This window comes from Lemur catta, chromosome 15 (assembly GCF_020740605.2).
Source record: "Lemur catta isolate mLemCat1 chromosome 15, mLemCat1.pri, whole genome shotgun sequence".
In the NCBI taxonomy this organism is placed as follows: domain Eukaryota; kingdom Metazoa; phylum Chordata; class Mammalia; order Primates; family Lemuridae; genus Lemur; species Lemur catta.
Window position 1 is genome coordinate 34204458 of NC_059142.1, and position 19682 is coordinate 34224139.

General features: G+C 59.4%; 1 protein-coding gene across 1 annotated transcript in view; it reads right to left on the reverse strand.

The window, feature by feature from the left end:
* CACNA1G (calcium voltage-gated channel subunit alpha1 G) overlaps positions 1–19682 on the reverse strand; it is a 60917-nt gene that overhangs the window by 9050 nt on the left and 32185 nt on the right. The window contains 14 exon segments of the mRNA XM_045525132.1: positions 606–757; positions 5844–5897; positions 7730–7922; positions 8454–8543; positions 9399–9524; positions 10758–10884; positions 11516–11700; positions 11803–11871; positions 13431–13554; positions 13777–13877; positions 14685–15116; positions 17279–17472; positions 17561–17645; positions 19152–19220. Coding sequence (XP_045381088.1) covers positions 606–757; positions 5844–5897; positions 7730–7922; positions 8454–8543; positions 9399–9524; positions 10758–10884; positions 11516–11700; positions 11803–11871; positions 13431–13554; positions 13777–13877; positions 14685–15116; positions 17279–17472; positions 17561–17645; positions 19152–19220 — 2001 coding nt within the window.

Here is a 19682-nt window from a genome sequence, read left to right on the forward strand (position 1 = left end):
AGTCTAGGGAGAGCTGTCCTCCCTGCTCCCGCCAGGAAGGCTGACCATCTGCCCCCCACCCCAGGGTGGAGTAAGCTCCTCATTCACGAGAATGTGGGCCTCATGAGAATGTGCTGGAAGGCACAGGGTGCTAGGGCTGGCAGAGGCCTTGCGCATTACCAATTCAACCTCCTCATTGTACAGATGGGGAAACTGAGGGCTGGAGGGCAGCCAAGGGAGGCTGATTGGAAAGGTGGCAAGATCACAGGTGAGTTCTGGAATTCCAGGAGGGCAGGCACCGATATGCCTTCTTTCCCCTCAAAGGTCCAGTGCCCAGCTCATGGCAGACACTCAATAAATACTTGCTGGGTAAAGAAGCCAGATCCTCCACTTCCTAGCTGTGTGACCTGGGTCAAGTCAACTAACATCTCTGGGCCTCGATGTCCTCATACATAAAACAGAGATGACACCCACCTCCAAAGGTCACCACAAAGGGCACAAGGGGAAACCATGTAAGCTGCCCAGCACTTGCCTGGCACAGAAGTGCCCTGGCTCAAGTGTGTTAGCCTTGCCCAGGGGTTCCATGGCTGGAGCTGGGGGCCGGGTGGCTGGTCCCTTGCTCCTACCTGGGGCTGCTGGTAGTGCTCCATGGCCATGGTGACCACATTCAGCCCGATGACACCTGTGATGAAGAGATCCAGGTAGTGGCTGGTGCACAAGTGGTGGACGAGGAGCCGGAAGCGGGAGTAGTCCGAGTAGTAGGGTTTGGACTGGGCTTCTGGCGGGGCAGGGAGGAGAGCAGAGCAAGCGTCAGGCCCCTGCCCCCGGCACCCCGCCACCCCCAGTCCCTCACAGCTGCCAGCCTCTAACGCCAACATTCCGGTGTCATCAGCATCCTCACCCTCCCCACGCTGCCCTTTGGAGGGGGGGCCGCTCTCTCGGCACGTCCCCCTCCAAGCATCTGTTGTACTGGCTGCAGTTGGGGGCAGGTTGGGTCAGGACATGCAGAGCTCCCCACCTACATTAGATACCAGGTGAGCCCCCTCCCCAAGACAGCCTCCAAAATCCACCAGCCCCTCTTAAAGCCCTCGACTCAGTGTTCCGCAGCGAGGCCGGATCAATAGGATGAAAAACCACCGGTCTTATCGGGCTCAGAGGAGGCTCCATCAACAGAGCGGCAAAGGCTTTTGCTCATTCACCAAGCTCAGCCCCTTGGGGGGAGCACAGGAGATTACACATAGCTGGGATTGGAAGATAAAACCGGAGATTGGAAATTGGACGTCTTCTTGGCTGGCTGCACTGACCCACTCAGAGGGCCTCCAGGGGGCAGGGCCTGGGCCTCCTGCACCCTCGTGTGGGGCAGGGCAGCGGGGAGGCCTCAGGGCTCTGCTCCATCCCAGACTCACGCTGGGAGGGTCCCACCTGTGGACTCACCCAGTTTCTAATGAGGCAATGCCTAGCCTGCTCCTGGGTGTCGGGGCAGCATTAGGCTGCAGGCTGGGCTGGAAACACTGTCTGAGATCTGTCAGAGGCACAATATTTCTCTTGTAATTAGTGAACCACTTCGATACAAAAATCATGGTGCCAGAAGGTTGGCCTGCTAAGCAGGCAGAATAAATCTGGGGGCAGGAGATTGCAGGGGGCCCCTCCTCTAGGTGCCGAGGAAGGGCTGGGCCAAGTTGGGGCACATATTATCTGGAGGAGGTTGACAGATTGGTCTCCCAGGCAGCCACAAAGAGGGAGGAGGCTCCTCACGGGGAGGCTTGGGGCAGCCTCAGGTCCCAGACAGCCCTTCCCCCTCTCAGGAGGTCCAGGGTGGAAGCCAGCCAGCAAGGGCTGCAGCCTCTGAGGCCCGTGCCAGGGGCTGGCTGGCTCAGGGGCGGCAGGAAGCTTTGGGCCCAGGCCAGCTCAGATGTAACTGTCCTTTCCCATGCAGAGGACCATTTGACAGAGAGGTAAACTAAGGCAGGGAGCGGCCTGGGGTGGGCCCCCACCAAAGGCCGAAGGAGGAAGAGCGCCCAGGAGCTGCACAGTCGGCCTCATGGGCTGTTGCACTCCAAGCCCACCCGGCCACTCTCCAGCATCGGCCCTGGGGTGTGGATAACCAAGGGGCCACGTCCCGAAGAGCTCTGGTGTGCCTTACGGGCACATGAGGCCATCGTTTTGTTTTCAGAGAAGTGGCTTCATTTGTTCAGGCTTCCCTCCTTGCCCCGGGAGTGTGGGGGTGGAGAGGCCTGGGCAGGGGACATGAGGCCCCGGGTCATCCACACTGCGATGGTGGAGGGTGGACCGGAGAGCCGGGCCTCTTCCTTCCTTCCATCAGTACCACGAGAACCAGAGGGCGCTAGTCGCCCTGCGTTGCCTTAGCAGCCGGAACTCTTTCTCTGCATTAATCTCCATAAATGCCGAGAGCACCCGATCCCATTATGCTAAAATATGAATGGAGAATTAACTAAAATGTTTGAATACAATTAGGTTAGAAAAAGCGGCTCCTTATTAGCCCCATTATTAGCCGAGACAATGTAGAGGAGAGGCTGGAAGGGAGAGCTCCCCCTTCTCCTGGGTCACCCCAGCCTGACTCTGTAGGCAGCCCCAGGCCACATGGGGCCCCTGCTACCCCCCAACTCTGCCTTCCAGCCTTGCTCCGGGAGCCTGAGGGGTGGGTGGGCTTGGTTTGAGCCGGGGACCCTCCTGCAAGCAGCCCGGAGGGCAGGTGGGGGCAGGAGGACGGGAGGCAGGGCATGTGCCCACAGAGACAGGTCCCAGGCCCCTGAGGTCTGTACGATACCCCTCCACCCCTGCCCCCACCCCAGACCAGCAGGTGCTGAAACTGCCAGAAATCCCCCCCTTGAGCACAGGTCCAAAGAGTACCAGGCCAAGCTGATCGGCATCTCCCCGGGACCCATTTGTTTTACAGAGGGAGAGAAGGAGGCTCAGTAAAAGGCGATTCTTTCAACACATTGCGAGGCATGACCCAGCAGGACCGGGACTTCCAGCTCGAGTCCCTCGCCCCCACTGCCAGGTGGGTTTAGACACAGGCCTTGAGGCTCTGGCCCCGAAGATGCCCTTGGATGGTCTGTCCAGAGGGCTCTGGATGAAGCCACTCCCCCAGCCCCCTGTTGCTGCTCCCTGGACCTTGTTCTATAGGCAAGCACCGAGTTTGGAAGAGAAACAGAACCCCCCTGGGAGGAGCCTTGGGCAGGTGGGCTGCTCGGACAGCTCCGGCCACAGCCTAGGAGGGGTCTGCACCGCTGGTCACTGGCAAGCTGGTGGCCGTGGCCCCAGCTGCCTGCCTCCCACCAGTGTGAGCTGCCCTCCCAGAGAAAATACCAGAGTCAGACCTAGCACTGTCCAGACCCCCAGTCAGGGGCAAGGGCAGGGAAAGGGCGAGAGGCGCTGTGAGGCAACAGGCACGCTGAGTTAGTAGGGGTCACTGGGAGGCCGAGGCATGGCCAGGGTGGAGGGTTGGCAGAGGAGAGTGGCAGTAAGTAGGCGGGAGGCAGGGGTTGCTCCCAGGGACACAGGCCCCCACGGCAGAGGCCCCACCTTCAGCTGCCGTGGCCAGGCCTGATCACTGGGCCCCGGCCTGGTGGAAGGAGAGGGTGAGCGGAGGTGGATGCCGCAGGTGGCCGAGGACAGTAGAGCTGGGGCTGGAGGCTGAGTGGTCACTTGGGGATGGCAGGATCACCCAGCAGCCCGGGTCCCTCCCTCCACCAGGGATGCTGGGCTAGGCTGGACGCAGGTGTCTGGTCAGGCCCATTCCCCAGATAATCAAAGGCTCTTTTCTGCTCTTCCCTGGGGTCTGGCTGCCGGCTCCCCCTGGGAGCAGCCCCAGGGGAGAGTGGTACCAGCAGGGAGGTGTGGTGCCGTGTTTGATTCCCACAGCCCCAGGCTAGGGGCTTTGACTTTGTCCCCATCACCCCGGTGGGCAGACAGGTGTAACAGCACCAGCAACCCCTGGGAGCCGATTGGAAATGCAGATGCTCAGGCCCTGCCCTAAACCATTCTAGGAGAACTTCTTTGGTAGGGCCGGGGAATCTGTGTGCTCTCCAGGCGGTGCTTATGAACACCGAAGTTTGAAAAGCTCTGGTCTGGACCATGCAGAACTCCAGGTCCTGGGAAGAGGGATATGGGCTGATCTGAGCCCCTGTTCAGGGTCTCTGAGTCCTCGTTAACAGCCAGGGAGGGTAATCCGTGTACATGCCTGCATGTGCCAACAGGAGCAAGGCAGCATGTCCCCAGAATGGGGGTGCAGTGCAAGAGTAACCAGGGTGTTTGGCATCGAGTGGGTGTGTCATGTCTCGGGGGCCGTGACCGTGTGCATGTGCTGATTCACGGGACAACCTCCGTGGCAGAGAAGCCTCTGCGGGCCCGCCTTGTGCGAGGGTGGCGTTTGGGGTGAGTGTGAATGTGTGTACACTTCCATCGACAGACTAGGTAGATCCACAGGGGGAAGCTGAAGGCCACTTCTCCTCCCACCCAGCCCCCTAGCACTTCAGGAATTTGCAAGACAACTTGCTACAGGGTGGCAGGCCCCTAGCAATCTGGACGCAAACCAGCCGGAGACTCCTGAGCCCCCAGAGAGACGGTCTCTCAATGCCAAACACCGCAGCTCAGCACCATGGGGACAGGAGACAGGGATCCACTGAGGGCTCAGGGATGACTTACGGAAGGGCAGCTCAGGGGTCCTCCCTTGGGTGGGTCCCTGAGCCCCCACGGACCAGATAGCCCAACACCCGCAGGGTGGCATCTGCCTGATTCCGGCTGGGGGGTGGGGGGGTGGGGAACAGTGGAGAAAGGTGCAGCCAGCGGCTCCCAGACTGAAGTCCCCTGTCCCCAGCAGCCTGAGAAGGCAGCCACATGGGGTCTTTATGTTCTTTCCCATACTTCTAAAAGCTTAAAAGAAATCCTACATTTGCCTGCATTAAGACCCCACAGACTAAGGACAAAATGGTCTTTCTTTGCCATCATTTAGTGTGTAACCTTCTGCAGCTCAGAAGCTCTGATTGGCAATTAGATGTGGCTCTGATTAGCAAAAACGGTGAAACAAAGTCATTACTGAAGTGCTCTTAACTTCAGAGACAGCCTTTTAAAATGTGGGGTCTGCTGGATGACACGATAAGGGGCCCCTTGGGGAAGAACAGCTCGAGAACCACCGGCTGGACATGTGGTGTGGCCAGGCCCCCCGGACTCTGAGCCTCTGAGGCTCCGTCCGGGGGCCGGCAGGGGCAGGGAGCAGAGCGGGAGACCGAGGGACCAGAGGAGGGCGGGCCGGACCAGGCGGACCTTCCCAGACACACAGCCTTCGAAGCTAAGGACCCAACTCACTCCCAAATCTTTGGCTTTTTTGGGAGAAGCTCGTGGCCAGCACAGGCCTTCAACTCCCAATTCCTGCTGTGTGTAGCGATGACGCGGCCACTGTGATTGCTTGACTATTAATGAGTCTGTTCAATTATTCATCGTTACATTTTTAAAACAAATCCTTCCCCTCTCTGCTCCTCTCATCCTGCTCCCTTGGATCAAAGTCTTCCCCTCAGACAAGAGACGGGAGAGATTTGCAGCTCTAATAACCGGCCGGTGAGACACAGGACTCAGGCACAGGAGGGGAAGGGGGGCCGCAGAGGCCTCCGCTGGGAAGGTGGGGCCTCCAGGAGGTATCCGCGGAGGGGCGCCAGGCCCTCCCCTCCCGTCCAGCTCAGCGCAGGCCTGTGGGGTGACGCAAAGCCCTGCGCTGCAGCCCCTGCCCTCTTGGGGGCCCCGGGGACCCTCACCCCGTCACCCCAAGAGGATAGAATCAATGAGCCATGGAGAGGGAGCAAAGAGCACGTCCCCACACGCATGAACCCACACCCCAGACGCAGTACCTGACGCAGCGCTGGCTGAGCTGCCGGAAGCAATTACATCGTCCAGCATTAGATCTAAAAGAACGAAACACGACATTGGTCACTGGCCGGACCAGGCGGGCTGGGCAGGGCCCCTCAGCAGCTCGCATCCCCTCGGCTCCGACCCTCGCTCTGCCTACGAGGAAGGTGCGCTGAGCGTGGGTGGCGTGTTCTGAACGTCCAGCCCCAAACTGGGGGCACAGGGCACTTGAGGAAGATAAATGATCCCGCCAGCTGGCCAGGGTCATGGGGCAGGGAGGCACCAGGAGGGCAGGCAGCCTGTCATCGGAACAGATGTCCGCTCCTACCTCGCGTGGCCTCAGCTGCACCTGGGATGGCTACAGACCCCAGAAGGGGAGCCAGCTGGTCAGGCAGGGCCACAGCACCTCCTGCCAAAAGAATTCCATCTGCCCCACTGCAGGGCGGGGGTGGGGCGCATGGAGCAGGGGTGAGAGCGTGGCCGCTGGGGACAGCGCACCTGCTCAGCTTCAGACATCCACGGGGAAGCCGAGGCCAGACCCCTACCCGGAGCTGGGCAGGAGGCCTGGCAGGCTGATTTAGAGGGTGTGGGACAAGCACTGCACTGCCCACTGCTGCCCAGAGGCCAGCGTCTCCTCCACGTCCTCCCAGAGCAGCCTCCACCTCTCGCAGGGAGCACGGGCCCTGTCCCACCCCCACCCTCCTGTGCAACTCCCACACTCTGCCCCCTTCTCCAAGCTCCTCGCTCAGGGCTCAGGTGGCAGGAGATGGACCTGAGGGCAGAGGGGAGGAGGGGGCACTGCAGCCCCTGACTCACTTGATGGTTACTCACATTTCAATATACGCAAAGGGAACTCAGGGCACCGCACGCGTCTTATCGGCGGAAGGAAGACGGTTTGTGAAAGGGCTGAGAGAGTGTGGGAAACCCACAACCCCAAACAGGGACAGACACACAGACAGACAGACGAAGGCCTGGAGGAACCCACACGTGAAGACACAGAGAGACGTGGGCTGTGACTGAGAGAGGCTCGGAGTTTCTGCTGTACCAGTTAGACAGGGGCCCTGAAGACAGGGACACAGGTGCACACACACCTGGAGACACACTACAAACAAAGGGACAGGGCACCTGCCTCTTCTCTCGCGTCCTTCCTGGCCTGTGTGTCTTCCCTCTTAGCCTCGGCCCACCCGTGGCATAAGAGCGCAAGGAGGGATGGGATGGGAGCTTTACCCACCCAACGCCAAGAGATGCTGGAGAGCACAGGTGAGGTCCTGTGACCCCGGACCTCCCCTGAGCCTGGGGAGATTTTTCCTTCTTTAGTTTGGCCAAAAAAAAACCAAAGATGGTCAGGAAGCCAGGTAGTTTTGCTGGAGACAGGGAGGGAGGGTGGGCCTGGGTTCTCATGCTGTTGTCCGTTAATAGGTCCTGCTGAGGCCTTGCTCGGCAGCTACAGACAGTCTTCGGACACAGGGTCAAGAGGTTTGCCTGCCAGCCCTGGGGCGGGCAGGACTGGCACCTGGGCCAGTCCCCGGGCGGCTGGATGCCGGCACAGGGCAGTGCAGCCTCCCACGAGGCTCCTCTGAGAGTCGAGCTGGGGGAGGCCGTGTGTCCGCTCCCACCTGGCATCATCCGGGGAGGATAATGCTGAGACCCAGGGAGCCCCCCAGGCGGGGGGCAGCTCCTTGAACCCCCAGGGCTGAAGTGGCCGGCTTCATGCGGGCTCTAAAGGCAGACATGCTGTTGGGGGGGAGGAGATGAGGAAGGGGGCTGGGGAGCATCTTCTCCCTGCCCCCAGCCCCAGCCCCCAGCCCCCTGCAGTCGCAAGGCCAAGGTCAAGCACGACCCAGAGAGATGTGGAAAGACTACCGACCAGCCATCTGCTTCTCCTTACTCCTTCTCTTTTTCTCCAGTCTCCGCAGACGCTTCTCCTCCCGCCGCCGGGCTTCCTCCTCCTCCTGGTGCTGCCGACACTTGTGGAAGTTCTCCACCACCACGCCCACAAACATGTTCAGGACAAAGAAGGCCACAATGAGCAGGAACGAGATGAAGTACAGCAGCATCCAGGGGTTGTGGTTCATGATGGGCTGGCGGGGAGCAGGAAGGACGGGGAGCGTCAGGCGCTGCCCACAGCCTGGGGTCCCGCAAGCCCACATAGCTGCAGAGACCCGGCGGGTGATATAAACGCTATGGGGTTGACGTTAGGCAGTAGGGAGGGGTGGAGACTATGGCAAAAGACAGAGTATATTCTCCATCCAAAAGTGGCTTCTTTGTACCAGCTGATTCCTCCCGCCCTGAGGAAATGCAGGCCCAATGTTCTCAGACCTTCACACTCTTCCCAAGTAGACCCAAATCTGGATATTCATGTGAAATTCACCAGTTTTTAGATATTCACCACAAATTCAAAAACTTTTAAATATGTTACAGGCCAATAAAATATGTCCAGATTTGGCCCGCAGGCCACCAGTTACAGCCTCTGTTGTAAGATGTGAAGCCCCTTTGATGGCGTTTTGCCAACCTGCCTTGCTCTTTCTGTCCTGTGCCTGCACCTATGCCTGGCACCATCCCATACTGAGTGACCTGAGCCCAAAGATGGATCCTGCCCACCTCGGCCCTACCTGCTGGTCCACGCCCACAGCATCCAGCCCATCGTACATGATGTCCACCCAACCGTCCTTGGAGGCCAGCACGAACAGGGACATCAGGGCCTGGGGGGAGGGGGAGGAGATCATGTGAAATCTAGGATGTGTGGCCGAACACCCACCACCTGCCCCCAAAGTGTCTCCAGGAAGCAGCTCAGGGTACCCTGGCCCTGGAGAGGCTGGGCTGGAGTCCCACTCCCGGCCCCAGGAGGGCTCCCTGTCCCAGGCTGCATGGCTAGTCTGAAGCCAGAGGAGCCATGAAAGATGTTCACACTCTCCGACTTCAGGCAGGGAGAGCAAGGGACCCCAAAGCCCTGGAAATCCAGAAACCAAAGCCAGGGTGGGTCTGGGAAACAAACCAGCAAAACTGAGCGAGCTACTTCCTTTTCTGCATTTGTTTCTGCAAATGTAGAGTGAGAAAAGCAATCGGGAACACGCGTGCGCTCTGCACGCGTGGAGAAAGTACACACGCCCTCTCATCGCGTCCTTACTGTGGCCTTCAGGGGGACACTGCGTGGCCCCGTTCACAAGCTGATGAAACCGAAGCCCTGGGCAGTCAGTGGCCCAAGGTCACTGAGCTGGCACTGACGGTGCGGGAGTCACACCCAGGGCTACCGCCCCCCCACACCCGCCAACCTCATGTGTGCTTTCTGCTCTGCCATGCAGCTCTGTGGCCCTGGGAGAGCCCCTTACCCTCTCTGAGCCCCTGTTTCTTCATCTTTAAGGAAGGCTACAGACCCCTGTGGGCTCACCTGTTGGACTGCCACCAAATGGACTGGGCTTTGTGACACCAGAGGGAGTGAAGGGCTGCTCTCTTTGTAGCCGCCCACCTCCAGTCGAGTCAGCATGTGTCACTGAGCCTGGACTTGTGTCCCCTCCAGCCTCCTCCACCACCACCCCACCTCTGAGCCTGGGGCTCACCTGGCCGAGGTTGTCAAAGTTGTACTTGTGCCGGACCCACCGGTAACTGGCCTCGGCACAGTCAGACTTGTTGGTGATGTTCCTGGTGTCCTCGCCCTGGCACACAAAGAACTTCCCTTTGAAGAGCTGGACACACACATTCCCGGGGACAGAGAGAAGTGAGCTGTGAGCGTAGGAAGCCAGGACTCCTGAGCCCCACCCCCCACAGCAGCCCTGGGGCCTAAGAGCTCCGGGCACACTCTGGGTGAGCTTGGGGAGTAAAGCTCCAGGCACACCTGGGTGAGCGTGGGGTGCTCTACTCTGGGGTAAGTCAATTGGGGAAGCACTGCCAGGACTCTCCCCTGCAGGCACGCCCTTCCTCTCCCTAGGGAGGGGAGGAATGGTATTGGGGGCGGGTACTGGGACAGGGCAGAAGGGTGGTAACAGTCACTCATCTTTTTCAAGAGCCAGGCCAGTGGAGCTCCAAGGCGGAGTCCCCATCAGCACCATCTGGGACCATGTTAGAAATGCACATTCCAGGGGGGCTGGGGAGCGGGGAGGGGAAGGGCACTGGGTAGAGGGATGCGTGCAGAGAGGCGCCACAGGGCTTTGATAAATGCACCCCAGCCTAGTCCCCAGGGCTGAGAATTTCTAGGAAACTCTGCCTCTCCCCAAGGCAGAGTGGACATCCCAGGAAGCCAAAGGAGGGAGGGAGGGGAAGGGAGGGGAAAGTCACTCAGGAGCTCCTGTGCTGCCCCAACAGCCAGCTGTCTACTCTGCAGCTGAAACAGCTGGAGCCAGGGGCCCTGGAAGACTGGGGTGGAGGGGCTCCCAGGCTCCCCGAGGTGTCTGCAATCCTGCAGGCAGCTCTGACTCTCTCTCCTCCAAACCCAAGTCTCCTCCCTGTGCCGGAGGCCAAGTTTCCCCAGCAGCCCCCACTTCCTGCCTGTCTGGGGTCTGCACCCGCCTGCCTGCCAGCGCGCTGCTAACCTGGCCCAGCTGTCTGGGCCCTGGATCCCCGGGACTGGCCTGCAGCCCACTGTGCTCAAGCAGGGAAGGAAGGGAGGAGATCCCGGAGCAGATGTGGGCCAGCGTCTGCGCTCCAGGAGCTCACGGTTGGGGGCAGGAACAGCAGCCTGCGGCTCCCGTGGCCCGAAACCTCTCTGCAGCCGGGATCCTCTGTGGGGCCCTCCTCTAGGCTCCCCATGTTCTGCAAAATGCCCAGAAGGCAAAGGGGCCTGAGGCCCCAGTCCTGGAGGGAAGCGTCCCTGCTTGTGCTGTTCTGGAACAAAGGCAGCAGCAGCAGCTTGAGAGCCTCAGGACCCAGAGCTGAGAGGAGGGACGCTGCCCAGGCTTTCACTGACAGCTGGCTCCACACACCTGTACCCCCAGGATGCCGAAAATGATGAAAAAGGCACAGCAGATGACCACGATGTTGCCGATGGGCTTCAGCGAGGACATCAGTGTCTCCACCACCAGCTTCAGCCCCTGTGCCCGGCTGATTACCCTGGGGGGCGGAGGGAGGGGGTGAGAGGAGCTCCCCCGGCTCGGGCACGCCCTTGTGCCTTGCCCAGCTGGGTGCCCGCTCCCCACCCCAGCCTTGGCCCATGGGTCCCCTCCTAGGCTCTGGTGGCAGAGCACAGTCCTCTTTTCACAGGACCCTGCCATCAGGAGCCCCACAGTGAGCCCTCAGAGCCGGCTGTGGACACCCCTGGCCCCTACATCTCCAGCTCCCCCCTCAGGATGTCCAAGGTATTACCTGTTGGGGCTGGGGTGGGGGGGACTCAACTCGAGGGGGCGTTCCCTAGGGATGCAATGTGTTGAAGGGCCAACCCCTGAGGGGACCACACAAGGGAGAGCTTCCGCTGAAGGCCGTGAGCTATGGCCCCTTGTCCTGTGCCCTCACAGGGCTGCCATCATCCCACGTGGCAGGGGGCAAAGTGGCCCTGAGGAACAGGTCGTGCTGACGGGAAGAGAGGGATGAGCTGAGAGCGGGTGGGCACCTCGGAGGGAAAGTGCCAGGGCCGTAATTTGAGCGAGTGTCATCTGGGGTGGGGGTCGAGGACAGGGAGCAGCCGGGTGTGGGCTTGCGGGGTGGGGGCCGGCGGGGGGCCGGCGGTGTCCCCAGGAGGGCTCACCTGAGCGGGCGCAGGGTCCGCAGCAGCCGCAGCACCCGCAACATGCCCAGGATCTTGGTGCCGCTGTCGGAGACCATGGACACCAGGATGTCGATGACGGAGATAAGCGCCAGCAGCCCGTCCAGCACATTCCAGCTGCTGCGCAGGTACGCCTGCTCCCCGAAGCACCAGCCCAGGGCCACCACCTGGGGACCACCGCTGCGTCACCAGCCACCTGCGCTGCAGCCGACCCACCCACCCTCCTCCGGGAACCAGGGGGCCCGAGCCGGCGCCAACCCCCCTGTCACCTTCACTGTCATCTCAGCCAGGAAGACTGCAGTGAAGACGTAGTTGGAGAGGGTCAGGAAGATGCGTTCCTGCAGGAGAGAGGAGGCAGGGCTTGCCCACCGGGAAGCCCCCACCCTCAGGCCAGGTCTCTGCATGCAGGAGCCAAAGACTGCTTCTAACACGTGGCTCAGAAATATCTGTCATCCCAGCCGAGCCCCCCCCTCCACAGAGCCAGTGCCAGGACCCTAACTCACATGCAGCCCTGGGGACAGCCTCCCCCCTGCCCCGACCAGAACTCCCCCGCAACGTGGCCTGGAGGGGGAAAGGAGCGCACCACAGCGCTGTCATGAGTCTCATATCCCAGGCCCTATTCTCCGACTCCTTTCTTAAAACTGGGGCAGGCTTTAACTTGATCTCTGACCCCCGTCCGCCATCCTGCCCTCGTCACTTGCTCTCCTGCTGTGTGCCCCAGAAATGGAGCACACAGACGGTGCACCCCCGGGCACGGGCTGCAGGGCGGGAAAGAAGGCAACCCAGGCTCATCCCTGAGTGGCCAGAGAGGGTCGCAGAGCGCTGGAGGGGTGCAGGCGGAGCATGAGCACAGAGGGAGGGGTCTGGCACAATGACAGAGCCAGAGATGGAGTGGCTGACTGGGCAGATGGGGACAGAGATACGGAGACAGTGACACAGTGACAGAGAGCTCTGCGGCCAGCCGCCCTTGTTCTACCCCCACAGCCCCAGGCATGGAGTCTCCCCTGCTGGTGCTCCCTCATCCGCCTGGTCCCGGGCCGACCCCTCCATCCCCACCCTGGCCTGTGGAGCCCACCCTAATGGAAAACAGAAGCCCCAGCGGCACTGAAATCCAAACAATGGTGTGGGAGGCAGCGAGGAGGGGCAGGGGACACCCTGGCCACCTCCGAGCAAGTGGTGCAAGATGTCATGAGAGGAAACAGATCCATCCCCAACCACCCTTCTAGGACCTGAGTCCCTGCTGGGGAGGGGCCGTGATGCCAGGCTGGGGAGAGGCAGCTCCCAGACCCGCTGGGCACATCCTGAAGACCTTAGCCCCGGGGCAGTGTGTCCAGCACCCAGGCCTCCGGCCCCTCCTCTCCTGCTGAGCAGGACTGACAGGTTCCCAGCCAAGCACAGGTGACCAACGTCCCCCCTAATGCCCCTGAAACCTACTTGTTTGTGACCCGGCAGGACCACAAGGAACAAAGGGCAGCCTCCCTAGCTCGTTCTGCATGGCCTACGAGGCAGACTGGGAGAGCGTCTCCCCCATCTGCACGCAGGGTTGCGTCACCCCTGTCACTCACTGGACACACACACAGGCCTCACAAGCCTCTGGCTCACGACACCATGTTGTCTGTAAATAGCCTGGGGTGAGGAGAAACACCCAGCTGCCGGGCTGGTATATCACAGAAGGGAAACTGAGGCAGGGGAGGATACAGGAGGCATCTTGGAGGCCAGGAGCGAGAGTTGTAGTCCGGGCAACCTAAGTGAGAATCCTGGCTTTCTGCCCTGCCACCGACAAGTGACCCTGAGTGGGTCAGTAACTGTGTGGTCTCCTGGCCTCTCTTCTCACTCAGAGGGGCCTGGCACCAAGCAGGATGCAACAGCCACTGCGTTTACAGCCCTGGCGACTCACAGCGCTGTGGGGGTCGATTTTGGGGCGCTCCATGGCAATGGTGATGCAATTGAGGAAGATGATGACGAGGACCACATGGTCGAACATCTTGTGGGTGATGATCCGGTGACACAGGAGGCGGAACCTGCTCCGGGACAGAAGCACAGGCTGGGGGGACAGGGCAGGGTGGCAGCGAGAGGCAGGGAGCCGTCACCTGCAGCCTCTACCCTAAGTGTCCTCCCAGGCAAGGCCACCTTGTCCTGGGCCCTCACTCACATCCCCACGGCAGGGCACCACTTCTAGCGTCCCCGAAAGCATTGCGGGGTAATTCCCCGTGAGAGGGAGAGGCTGGGGCCCAGGTCTATACCTGGACTGAGGGGGGAAGATGTAGGCAGACCAAGAGTCTCGCTCGCGGCAGCAGGCAGGGAGCCGGGCTCGGATCCATGCGCGGACTCGTTCCACTTTGCTCTGTGGAACAAACACTGGGGCATGAGCAGGACCAGCCTCCACACAGCTCCACGACCCAGCCCCCCCTGCCCACCCTCTCCCACATGGGCCTCTCCCCTCCACCCTACAGCCACCTCCCCACCTGCCCATCAACCCTGTGGGGGGTCGTCCCTCCCTCAGCCCCCCTTACCCTCTGTTTCCTCCCCTGCACCGCTGCAGGCTCTCCACTCTCTTCCCATCCCTGCCTTCAGCCCAGCCCCTGCCCTCCCTCCTCTCCCTGCTGGGCTCGGAAGCACATCAATTATCAAACATTGTCCCCATCACAGCTGTCTATTCAGAGACACACCTGGGCCAAGGAGACTCTGGCCTCTCTCTTCACGTGCTAGCCCCAAGGTCCCTGCTCCCATCCCAGGGGAAAGGTGTCGGGAGGGGCTGGGGGAGGGCGAATGGGTCAGGATGGGCTGGGCAGTCAGGCTTGTGCTGAGTCGAGATGAGAAAGGGGGATGAGGGCATCAGTTTGGGGAGATGAGTGATGGGTCTTTCTGAGTCACAGGGGGAGGGCCATGAAAGATTCATACACATCTGCCCGACACCATCCACATCACTGGCCACCGCAGAGCCGCAGCCCCAGGCACGGCAAGGGAGTGGGGCTCGGCAGGCGGGCAGAGGGAGGGAGGGGGCTGTTTCGGAGCTCAGCCTCCAGGGCCAGGCACGCCTCGAGATCCCCTGGGCTTGGAATGGTAACTCCCTTGCACCCTGCCAGGCCGGGCACAGCTCCCCTCTCTCAAGGGCAGGGGTGAGGGGTCACTGTGCCCATAGGGGCCTCACCAGGTTGCCCTCGTCATCGGCGTCATCCCCCTCCAGTGGGGGCTCATCGGGCCGCAGGGCCCGGGCCAGGCGCCCTGAAGCTGACTTGCCATTGCAGTCCTGGTGCTCAGAGGCAGAGCTGCGGCCACTGGCTGTGCGGTGCAGCCCGGGCACCTGCAGTGTGTCCGGCAGGTCGAAGGAGCTCTTAGCCTCGCGCTCCAGGGAGCCCCTGTGGCGGCGGTCGCTGCCTGCTGGGCTGGCCCGCTCCTCTTCCGAGCTCTCCTCCTCATCCTGGCTCTCTCGGCCTTCACCCGACAACAGGGACCGCCGCTCGCCACTCGGGCTCCTCCGCTTCAGGCTGGGGGCACGGCCCAGGCTGTTCCTGCTGGAGCGCCTGCTGGTCCAGCTGCTTGCCGCGCTCCAGGGGCTGTGAGGGGAGCTGCGGGCGCTTGGCTGCAGGCGAGGAGGGCAGTGGTCTCAGCCAGCGCCAGACAGCCCTGCACGGTCACGAGCACCCTGTCCCCGCTGAGGCACCACACCAGGTGTAGAGGAGTGAGCAGGAGCTCTGAACTCTGATGCCTGTATTCAGATCCTAGCTCATCCAACCAGCTGTGTGACTTGGGGCAAGTCATTAAACCTCTCTGTGCCTCCGTGTCCTCATCCGTAAAACAGATATGGCAATAGCACTTCATCCTCATTTAGCTGGTGAGAGAAGTGTTATCATCAGCTGAGTGGCAGTATAAAACAACAGAGAGAAGGAGCTCAAACAACTCAACAGCAAGAAAGAAGCCCAATTTAAAAAATGGAAGCCGGGTGCCGTAGCAAGTGCCTGTAGTCCTAGCTACTTGGGAGACTGATGTGGGAGGGTTGCTTGAACCTACGAGTTCCAGACCAGCCTGGACAACATAGCAAGACTCTGTCTCTTAAAATAAAACATAATATAAAGGGAAAAAAAAATGGGAAAAGGACCTGAGTAGACATTTCTTAAAAGAAGACAAACAAATGGCCAACAGGTATATGAAAAAATACTCAACATCACTAATCATCAGAGAAATGCAAATTAAAACCACAATAAGATATCACCTCACACCTGTTAGAATGGCTATTATCAAAAAGATGGAAGATAACAAGTGTTAGCAGGGATGCGGAGAAAAGGGAACCCTTTCGTACTGTTAGTGGAAATGTAAATTAGTATAGCCATTATGGCAAACAGTATGGAGGTTCCTCAAAAAACTAAAAATAGAGATACCATATGATCCAGCAATCCCACTACTGGGTATATGTCCAAAGGATTTGAAATCAGCATGTGGAAGAGATGTCTGCCATCCCATCCTCACTCCAGCACCATTCACAATAGTCAGGATACAGAATCAACCTACGTGTCCAGCAGTGGATAAATGGAGAAAGAAAATGTGGTCTACAGACACAATGGAACACTATTCAGCCTTAAAAAACAAGGAAATCCTGTCATCTGTGACAACATGGATAAATGCCATGCTAAGTGAAATAAGCCAGGCACAGAGAGACAAATGCTGCCTGATCTCACTTATATGTATCATCTTAAAAAGTTGAACTCCTAGAAGCAGAGAGTAAATGCTGGTTACCAGAGACTGGGGCTGGGGTACAGTGTGTGAATGGGGAGCCCTTGGTCAAGGCTTTGAAGTTTCAATTAGACAGGAGTAAGTATTTGAGATTTACTGCACAGCATAATGGCTATAGTTAATAACAATGTGATATATATTTCAAAATTGCTGAGAGTAGATTTTAAATGTTTGCACCACAAAAAAAAGTGAAGTGCTGAATATGTTAATTAGCTTGATTTAATCACTCCATACTGTATCCAAATATCAAAACATCATATGTACTGCCGGGCAAGGTGGCTCACGCCTTTAGTCCCAGCTACTCAGGAGGCTGAGGTGGGAGGATCGCTTGAGCCCAGGAGTTCGAGGCTGCACTTCAGCCTGGGTGACAGAGCAAGACCCCATCTCTAAAAAAATAAAATAAAATAAAAATCACATTGTACCCCATAAATATATATAATTATTGTCAATTAAATGTGAAATTTTAAAAATTAAAAATGAAGCAAACCACAGCGAGAGCACGGGCTCTAACAGCAGCCTCCTGGATTGAGGTTCTGGCTGTGCTACTCACTTCAGCAAGCTGAGACTCAGGCCCCGTCTGGAGAACAGGGGTAACACTGGCACCCACCTCCCAGAGTTGCCGTGAGGACTCAGTGCATTAAGAATGCTTATGGGCAGTGTCTAGAACAGAGTCTGGCACAGAATCAGCAAGGAGACAAGTATTAAGGAGGAAAGGACATCCCTGCCCCCATTTTACAGAAGAGGCTCCGAGAGGTTGAGTCTTGCCCAAGGTCACTCAGCTAGGGGACAAAATAGGCAGGATTAGAACCCCACTCTTTTGTCCCCCAGGCTAGGGCTCCCTCACTTGCCTGCATTGCCAGGCCTGACTCCCCTGGGGCTTGTCCTGGCACACCTAGGCCCTGTCCCACCCACGGCCCAGGGGCTGTCCCCTTGGACCTGCCTGCCTCCTTCCTGTCTTCCTCCTGCCCTCCTCCTGACATCTCCCACCCCTGGGCACCCACATGCACCCCCTACCGGTGACTTCATCTCGTGGGCCGCCCCCGGCTCAGCCGATCCGCTGCTGCTGGTCCGGCGGGAAGGGGGGCCCAGTGCCTCACCCATGCCCGTGCTGGAGCTCTTGGGCAGCGACATGGGTGTGGCGGCCGTGTGGATGATGAGAGGTGGCAGCAGGCTCTTCCGCAGCTCTGGGTGCTCTCCCAGGGACACCACTGCAAACGGATAGAGGGAGAGACCCTGAGTCCACTCGGGGCTGGTCTGGGGCTGGGGACCGCACCCCACCCTAGGATGGGTACTCACAGGCCAAGCGCTTCTTCCTGTCCCCATCGCCATCCAGACTGGGCGAGAAGAAATCGGGCTCTGACTCGGACTTGGTGGCATCTCCCTAGGATCAGGGAGCAGCAGGCCATTAGGGACCTGGCCAGGCAGGGGTCGCTGGGATGGGCTGGGTCTCCCTCTCCTCATATACACACACCACATATAGGCCACAGGAACCAGCAACCACGGCACAAGGCATGCACCGGCACAGGCCACACCACCTGGGCTTGGGGCCCGAGGCTTTGCAGGGCCCCCAACACCTCTGCCTCCCGCCAGCCACCCCTCAGAGAGGGCTGTGGCTAACCCGAGCCCACGACACAACCAGCCTGGCTGGACGGCACCAAGGCTGGCTAAGGACAGGAGGGGTAGCTGGGCGGGCAGGTGGCACAGGCCAGAAGGGGCTGGGGACCTGAGTGAAGTGGTCACTAGAGCCTCAATTCCAAAAGTCTATTTGAGGCCCCTGCCTTCTCTTCATAGCTCCCCTGCCCTGAGCCTCAGACCCGAGGACCCTGGAAGGAAATTGAAAGACCCCAGACAGAGCAGCTCAGCCCAAGGATGCCACTGCAATCCCTCTGCTCCTTCCCTCCACCTTCCCCAGGCCCCAGCACCCGCTCTGGCCCCATTTTTTTACCTCTCTCCCTGTCTCTGGGACAGTTTTTTCTTCCTTCTTAGCAGGTCAGTAGGTTCCCCAGTAATTACACACTTCTCCTTAAGAAGTTATTAAAAAATACTTGATTGCTACTTTTGATAAGGACATAAATATTGGGTAATTGGCATCTCAGGGGATCATTTTCATTAACTCAGTTTACATCCCTAACGAGGCCTTTAATTATCAAGTGGGATCTCCAGGGGGCTGCTCGGGATGCGCAGCACCGTGGGGTCCCGCGGGAATCCTAGCTTCTCCCCGAATTCTGGTGCCAGTGCCGGGAACAGCAGAGCACGGCTCAGCGTGGTGGCCAGAGGAGGAACGTGCCCTGAGATAGCTGGCTGGACCTAACCGGGCGAGTGAGAGGCCCGACACTCAGAGGTGGATTTAAAATATTAGTACATTCTGTCGGGGGCCACACCCCATCCCCATCCCCACATCCTCCGAGGCCGTGTCCTGAGCTGAGGCAGCTTGTGGGGTCTCCAACGAGGGCCCAGGACAAAGGGTGAAGGGGTGAGAGGAGGGGGAGCGTCTGTGGCCACAGGTATGGACTCCACCGAGGCGGGACTTCTGGGACTCCTCCCGGACCTCAGCACAGGCACGCATACACGGGGTGCCCCACACACGTGCACACAGAGGATTCTAAGTCCCTTCCTTCTCTGGCCCGTCCACTGGTCTGGCAGGGACGGGAATGGTGCCCTTTTTGGGTAGACGGGGGGGCAGAGGCAAGGAGGCTCCTCCCTTCCATGTCCTCAAGGGGGAAGGGACTTAAAATCGAAGCAAACCTCACAACACCAAGGACCACCACGGCTATCACAGGTTGCACAGCAGCGGAGCATGGACACGAGCACAGAGACAGGGAGGTGGAGTGGAGGGGCACAGGGCAGGGGGGGTGGGGGGCATGCCGACTCGTGATCGCGTACCTACCCCCTGGGAGTCGACAGGCAGCTGAATACAGCTTAACTGTCCACTCGCATCTTCCCGTTTGCTGATTTCCTACAGGGAAAGGGGGAGGCAGGGGAGGGCCGCTGGTCACAGGCGCTCAGGCCTTCAAGTATCAGCAGTGTCGAAAGAGGATGAAGGAAAGGAGGGGTGCAAACCCCACAGCAGGAGGGGCAACGAGAGACATGGGGGAGGGGAGGGGACAGAACGGCCTTCCAGAATTCAACTGCAGGCCCTCAGGCCGGAATGAATCTGGAGGGGGGCGGGCAGAGGCCACAAAGATGGGAATGAGGGCAGGAAAGAAATGAGCCCCCAGTAGTCCTAATAATAACAGCCGCCATTCATGGAGGGTGTGCCCGGCACCCGCAAAGCAAACTGCTCCGTGAACAAGAGCTTCCTTGCAAGGTAGGAAGTAGGCACCACCGTACACAGGAGACATCCGGGGTTTGGGGAAGTGAAGAAAACTGCCCCAAATCAAACAGAGTAGGAGGTGGATCTGGGCCTCGAATCTGAACA